The following is a 7,747-nucleotide window of genomic DNA, read 5'->3' as shown; positions in this document are numbered from 1 at the left end:
ACCAAGGGCACTTCATGCAGACCAAGGGCCTGATTGAGACTAGTGATCCAGGATGGTGTCTGAGAGTGGCAGTATGTAAACCTGGCTGCTTTCTACGCTCCCTTCCCTTTGGACTCTTCCAGCATCCACAACTATTGAATTAGAGTTTTTAGAAGGTACCTCCCTGCCCAGTCCTTTTACAGTCCATTTATGGACCTGTCATCCATCACATTGTCTCATCCCTTGTTCAACTGTTGGTACCGTCTCTCTCCACGGCCTCCTGTGCAGCATATTCCAGGAGATCACTGTGCAAAGAACATTTTTTGGTTGATCTCCTATCAATTTTGTCAAGCGCCTCCAGTTCTTGTATTTAGGGTAAACAGTGGTTTTCCACTCAATTTATCCATCACCTTCATGATTTTCTAAACTTCAGTCCTAATATCCCTCAGCCATCACATCTCCAAACTGCAGTCTTTAAGATGAAAGGCTGGTCTTTCTGGTCCAGCCTTTCTGGTCTTAAGGTACCTGCCCATCTCCTCCTTCATTCTGGTTGCCCTACTCTCTACTTTTTCTAGCCCCAAAATGTCCTTTTGAGATGCAGCGACCAGAACTAAATATTACTGAGGATGTGAATGCATCAAAATTTTATGCAGTCAAAATGACGCTCTCTTTAAGCATCCTCCCTGATGATGCCCACCGTTTTGTTGGCTTTTGTAGCTGTCTCCACACTCAAAGCAGGAATTGGATGCGAGTTTGTAAGAGCTGAGTGCTCAGCAGTGTTCTGGCAGTCAAGTGGCAAAGCCTTCCTTTTGATTTCTAGGGTAAGTGTGAGATGATGCTCTTCTCGAAAGTCCTCTCAGGGCTTTATTTAGATCCATGGGAGCCTTCTACCTCCTTGCAAAACGTGCCTTTTCACGTGCCCTTATCCTTCCTTTTCTCATGCTGGCTTTTCAGTTCCTCAGAAAACGGTGATGGAAGAACAGAATAATGTAACACTTCTTCATTTTGTACATCTTCCCTGTTTAGAACAAGCAGAGAGGTCAGAAAGTTTCTTGAATAAACTCTATTATTTTGAATTGGCACCAGCCTGACTCCCATTGTTATCATGTTAACCTAGACATATTTTATACTGGATTTTTCTTAATTTCTGAAGTTTTATTATGCAGAATGATAGGTGAGGAAAATACTGTAATGTAGTAGTAAGTATTGTGTGGTTTAGTTAATCATGGACATGAGCCAGCATTGTGCCCTTTGCTGCAGTAAAGGCAAACTGCATAACGGGTTACACTAGGAAGAGCTTCGCCACCAAGCAAAGGGTTGTGGTTTGTTTCCCAACACATAGTGTGAAGAAGCCTGCGTCTGGAACACTGTGTCTGCTTTCTCCTCCTGCACTGCCCAGCACAGGAGAGATGTTAACAAATGGTGAGGACCTAGCGAAGACCTGCGAAGGAGGTCAGAGGGCTGCAGCACGTGACACGGTCATGGAAAGGGTAGAGGAGCACAGCTTGGTTTGGCTGGAGAAAAGTCTAATGGGGAATCTAATTGCATCTTTTCAGCCTCAAAAGCGAGGTACAGAGAAAATGGAAGTAAAATCTTCTGAGGGGTACACACTGAAAGGACAAGAGGCAATCGTGACAAGATGCAACATGAGAAACTTCTACTGAAGTAAGAGGAAAAATACCTTCACTCTGAGACTGGTCAAGGAACTGGAACAGGTTGTCCAGAGAAACTGGAGGTTTTCAGGGTGTGAATGGACGAGCTGCTGAGAATAATGTAACTGTGAAGCTATCCCTGCCCAGCAGGTTTGAATAGGTGACATCCTTCTGATCTCGATTTTCTGTTTGATTCTGTATTTGTGACTAGATAGTGAGACGTTGCTGAAATGTGTGTGGTGTTCTCTGCAGATTTTGGTGTGGTCTAATATCTGTCCTTTTTACAAATAGAAAATTTTAGCAGTAAATCTGAACTTTCAGCAACATTCCCCTGTTATTCTCTTGGACAGTAGTATTGGAAAAAGCAGTGACTGTATGTTTTGGGGAGTGCTCATGGGTGGGGCTGTTGTACTCTGGAGATTTCACACTCGCACACTTCAGAGCCTTTCTGTCTGGCTGCTTCTAAAATCACCCACCCTCGTTCTAGGCACACCAACCTCGCTGATCACTGAACATGCCGAGCAGTTTTTGAAATCCCAGCCTTTCTTCTCAGTGAGAACTTCAAATCTCTTGGTGGGGAGGCAGGGAGGAGTGCTGTGAAATGGTAACGTTTCAAACAAGGATGCAGGAGATAGTGGCAGCTCCCCTCAGCCCCAGCAGTGCTTCCCCAGGCGGGTGGGTCTGGGTGGCCGTGCAGCAGATCAGAGCAGGGCTGCATCTGGTTTTTGCCTGCTGTCCCCAGTGCCTTCAGCGTACCTCATGGCTCTAAAAACAGCGCTGTTGCAGTAGTGCTTGGTGGGAGCAAAGTCGGGAGGGTGAAGGGTAGGGATTAGATGTGGCTGGAGTCTGCTGCTGACGTTTGTGCCAGATCACACAGAGTCATGGCTCTCTTCCCCAGGGCAGGAGTGTGTTGAGGCTGTATCTGGCAACCACTGAGACCCTGTAGAGGTCTCAGCAGCCGGTACATGTAGCCTCAGAAACACCCTGTGTCCAAGAGTGCCCCAAGGGCACCGTGCTCCGCACTGTGGTGTTGTCTGCTTCCATACTGTCCTCACCTTCCTGAAATGCTCGGTCGGTGCTCCCTGCTGTGGCACATTGGTTTAGTGTGCAGCCTGAACTGCATTCAAGTTAATGTGCCCTACATGGATATTTGGTCTTTGGGAATGCTTTGGGTGTTAGGCCATTTCCAGGACCCACTCACCAAGGTAAGTGTGGACACCAGCTGGTGATGTTCTCAAGCAGCTGGTTGCTTTAGTAAAACGTGTTTATTCTGCCCCTTAACACAGACTTTTGCCTTCTTGCTTAACATATGTTTAGTACCAACTCTCAGTGCGTTAAGGTACTGAATTTAAATAAATAAAGGGTCATAAATTTATATGATCTTCTGCTGTTTCTCTGTGTGTATATATAGGATGACAAGGAAGTCAACAGACACATGCCAAACAAAGGAGACCATGGACTAGGAAACGAGAAGTTCAAACCTGTGGTACCTTGGCCTCATGTTGAAGGTGTGGAAGTGGACTTGGAATCCATTCGAAGGAAAAATAAGGCCAAAAATGAACTAAATAATCATGGTGGTGGTGATAACAAACAGCAAAACATCATCCAGAGGCAGTATCTCACATTTAAGCCTCAGACATTTGTATACCAAGATCCTGTTTTACAACCTGAAGTCCTTGGTAATTTTGAACCCAAAGAGCCTGAGCCTCACGGAGTTGTTGGTGGCCCTGGAGAGGAAGCGAAGCCATATGTTTTAGGACCAGATTACAAAGAATCCATTCAAGCCAGCATTAAAGAGTTTGGGTTTAATATGGTGGCAAGTGATATGATCTCGCTAGATCGGAGCGTTAATGACTTGCGTCAAGAAGAGTAAGCAAACTTTTTGATTTCTTTTAGTTCTGTTTTTAGGGGATTTAATTATTTTCTTTCCATATATCTTAATCGATGCTTAAAATAATATTATTAATTAGGCCAAATACTTAAGGCTTCTTGTCCTGACAGGCAAGAGTGCTGTACTATACCAAATGTTTCTGTATATTATTCTTAATGCTGTTCCAATTATTCCTTTCATGACTACTTAATCTATATTGATTTATCTCTGAAGTAATTTGTTTTAGTGTCTAATTGCATGTGTCTGCGTGTTCCAGGTCCAGCCACAGTCTTCATGGTCATATCTTCTTTTCTTAATCTGTAACTTCATAAGATTTGTTTATAAGAAAGAGTGCTTTTTCTTTATTATGTCATGCAGAAGTTCCTATATTACCATTAGTTTATTCAGTTTTGGTTTCACTCTAATGCTTTAAAAATTTTTTTAAAAAGAGACAGAGAACAGAAACAAAGAAATATTGTTGCCTTTAAACAACTCTGCTTAATTACCTGCATTAGTAGAAGTATAGATCTGCCATAGTGGTGTTTGGGGTTTGGAGCTTGTGGAAGAGTAGTCGTCTTACATTTTCTCATTGCGTTTGTCATAAAGAAGGAAGCAATATTAGAAAAAAACATTTTTTTTACTTGCTGGGAGGGTGTGAGGAAATTCTGGGAAGCTATTAGTATTTGTTCGATGATTACTAACATGTTTACACAGTCTTTCGTGATCTTTGGTGTATGCTGGAGCCAAATGTGCTCTTCAGCTAATCTGCATTTAATATAATTTTCCTTGTTAAATATCAGCTAAGGACAGGTCTCTGAGCAAACTGATTGATCGGTAGGGTTTTTTTTGGTTTGGGTTTTTGGTTTGGTTTGGTTTTTTTTTGCATTTGGTGGGGAGGGTGTATGAATTTAAATGTGAAAGGAGGTACTTGCCTGTTTTCACTTCCTTCTCATCCCTAGCAATGGAGCTATGCCGATCCCTGGATTGAGTGCCAGCCTCTGGGTTGTACGTTTCCAACTGTGGCAGCTGATCTGTTTGGTTGGTCAGTGGCCAGTTACTGAGGTTCTGCTGTGGCCCTTAATAGTGGGTGTTTTTCCGTTTTGCAAGGTAGGAGAGAACTGGCCAGCTGTGAGTCTGACTCGTGCTTGTGCATGTATGACTGCTTGAATTTACTACCTGATGTGTACTCATTGAAAGCAAATGAAGTGCACAGAGTACAGCGTTTCCCTTCCTTCATGGCGTGTTCCTCGGGTGACTTACTAAAGGTTTCCACTTGCTCAGAGTCAGAGGAGAGGACTGTGCCTGTCCGCTGCCGGTGGCGAGGAAGCATTGGCTGTCCTGGGGTTCACTTCAGTTTTCTTTCTTCACTGCAGCCAGCAGTTGGACCTCTGTGCTAAAGAGATTTTTCTGAAGTGGAAGAAATGATCTGGGTAACCTGTGTATGTCGACGTTTTCTTTCAGGAGGTTATTCCTTAGACACTGCTGCTTCTGCTGAGGCATGTGCAGCCACTGAGGCCCCTTTTGTAGGAGGCAACAGGGCTAAGGAGACTCACAGAGAAAAACCATTTCCCCATCGGGTGTTGTGATTAACTGAGCAGAGGGGAGCTGATGCCAGGAGTTCATGTTAGCAGAGCTAGCTTGGCCCTGCCTTCCCTAGAGAGAGGGGGAGGAAGGAGGTGGAAGCACGTTCCCCGCCTCACTCTCCGCTCCGCAAGGACAGCAAAGCAGAAATGGTTGCGTGAAGGTGGGACAAGGCTGCCTCTGCCCAGGCTGGTAACCGTATCTTTGGCAGCAGAGCTCAAGTAATCCCTCCCCTCCGTTTTCCCCCAAGGTGGAGGGCATCAGAAAGCATACGTATCTGCCAGATAGTTCCACACCTATAGCTTTCTGAAGTATTTTTGACGTAATCTCAGAGTTTGTCTTTACTTCTGTTTTGAAGGAGAGTGATAAATAGAAATTCCCAAAGAAGAATTAAATGCTTCGCATACTTTGAGGAATAGGAGGGACAGCCATGTGACCAATCAGAACAGAAAAGATGAATTTTGGAAACGGTTTCTTCCAAGCACACTTGCAGATAAGTCTTCCATGGAGGTCAAAGCCAGCAGCTCAAATCACAATTAGGTTTTATTATTTAATATTCTAAGCAAGCAAGCAGAATGGCATGAAAAACAATGTGAACAAAAGGCATCTTTCAGACAACTTATATCAAATATTCTATGTATTGAATACTTGGGATGCTTGCGATTGCCCGAAATAGGTTTATAGCTTCCGTGTGTCTCCTGGGAACGGCAGAAGAGAGGGGAAGCAATGTAAGATTGGCTGATACTGCTATATGCTCTCAGGTATCAACATACTCCCTTTCCTGCTCATCCCCCGATACCAGTGAGAAATGCAGCAAAAGGTAGCAGATTGTCTGTTGGATGTACTATTTATTTTCCTCCCACTGATCTGGTTAGTAAGTCCAGAAGCCATTTTGGTTGATAAGGCTGGTCAACATTCAGTTAATCCTACCAAAGAGCAGTATAATCATCTTTTTTTGGTTAATGGTATCTTGGCATTGCTAATTGAGGAAGATCTTTCAGGCAAAGACCGGGTTATTTTACCAAAGAGCAGTATAATCATCTTTTTTTGGTTAATGAATGGTATCTTGGCATTGCTAATTGAGGAGGATCTTTCAGGCAAAGACTGGGTTATTTGTTCATAGACATTCAAATCCAGGTAGACCTCACCTCAGCCTTCTTCTCCTTTTAGGCATCAAAATTTTTAAGCGTCATCCTAAGCAGTCAGGTTTGTTCAGTGGAGTATGCCAAATGCTTTCCCAGGCAGTGCTAGCAGGAGTGGAATAGTGCTGCAAGAAATGCCTCTCTCAGCTCAAAAGCCACGTAGCCTTAGGGCTTGTCCCTGCTGGAGGGGGAAGAGGGAAGAAATGCCAATAAAGGGGGATTCAGTTCTGCTGTGTTTAGATTTGACTTTGGAGTCGGACATGTTGCCAAGATCATTTGCCAGCTGCCTTTATTGATTCAGTAGGAACTTTGCTGGTGATTCTGGGCAGTCTCAGCTGCTGTAAAAAGCCTTAACTCTTGCTGCGCCCTGCAGAGAGGGATAACATTGGATGGCGTGTTGAAGTTGTTTGTCAGGTACATCAGAATATTTCCATTTTGCCAGTACTGCATACTCTTGCCTCATGGATTTTAACCGATCTATTTTGAGGTTGAAGCCGTGCACTTCTGTTGGCATACAGCAAGTCATAGGTTTGGTTAAACAAAATCAGGAATGTGTGGGGATATGTGAAAGTCAGTGTACAAAATTTTGAAGATGGCATTGTCTCACTGCAGCCTTTCAGCACTCTGCAGGAGGGCCAGGGGAGCCATAAACTGGGTTTAGGTGGAGCAATACCTGTTTTCCACCTTACTTCTAGTTGCAAAGAAGTAGAGCAGGCGTAGCAGGCCCTGTTCAAAACCTCTGTACCATTGCTGGAAGAAAGCTTTTTCTTAAAACTTGGTGATTTTTACCATTTTTGGATCTGTTTTTATTATCCTGATAGGTGGCAGCCTTTTACTTTTAGGAGTAGTCATTTATATTGAATTTTACATGTTGTCCCTGCCTCCTAGCAGACCTGTGATAAAACTAATGTTAGCTTTAGGGAAGAAGGTTATTAATTTGATTGCTCCCTGGATTTTTTTGTGTGTGTGTGATCACGAGCTGAGGTAAAAAGAGAGTGATAAACTTTCTGGATGATCTTGGATTCAAGATAAACACACTGTGCTAGGCAAATAAAAAATGGACCTAGGTTTGAGAATGAATGCTGTCAGGTAACAAGGTGTGTCCTCTCTCAAAAAAAAAAAAAAAAAATCGTAACTACAGAGAATTGCTGGTAGCGAGAACAAGAACTGAGTTATCTTTCCAGCATAATGAGCCACTTGTCCAGGGTATTTTAAAATAAAATTAAATTAAAAAAATACAGCTATACTGGGTCTGTCCAGAGATCATTTTTCTTGACAATTTTGTCTCTAGCTCTGGGCGAAAACATACAAGAATGGACTAAGTTTCATTCTTGGCAACCAGTGGGCTGGGACACTTGAGCCAAAAATTGCAACAGTATTGTCATGCTTCATAGACCTTTTTCTGTGCACAGACTTGTCTTTTAGATGCATTTATACTCTTGGAATTAATGACATCCCGAGTGAGTGACTTTTTCCAGGCTGAAGAACATGGTGTTTGTTTAACCACTCCTTCCAGATACTGC

At 43.3% G+C, this 7,747-nt stretch overlaps 1 protein-coding gene across 1 annotated transcript in view; it reads left to right on the top strand.

Annotated features, from left to right (window-relative positions):
- Positions 1-2,773: 2,773 nt before the first annotated feature.
- GALNT7 (polypeptide N-acetylgalactosaminyltransferase 7) overlaps positions 2,774-7,747 on the top strand; it is a 43,329-nt gene continuing 38,355 nt past the window's right edge. The window contains exons 1-2 of the mRNA XM_009330733.1: positions 2,774-2,836; positions 3,043-3,500. Coding sequence (XP_009329008.1) covers positions 2,774-2,836; positions 3,043-3,500 — 521 coding nt within the window. The remainder of the gene's footprint in view (positions 2,837-3,042; positions 3,501-7,747) is intronic.

Source organism: Pygoscelis adeliae, unplaced genomic scaffold (genome assembly GCF_000699105.1).
Source record: "Pygoscelis adeliae isolate BGI_AS28 unplaced genomic scaffold, ASM69910v1 Scaffold167, whole genome shotgun sequence".
NCBI lineage: Eukaryota > Metazoa > Chordata > Aves > Sphenisciformes > Spheniscidae > Pygoscelis > Pygoscelis adeliae.
The sequence above is the reverse complement of the archived record's forward strand: the minus strand, read 5'-3'. Positions and strand labels throughout refer to the sequence as shown.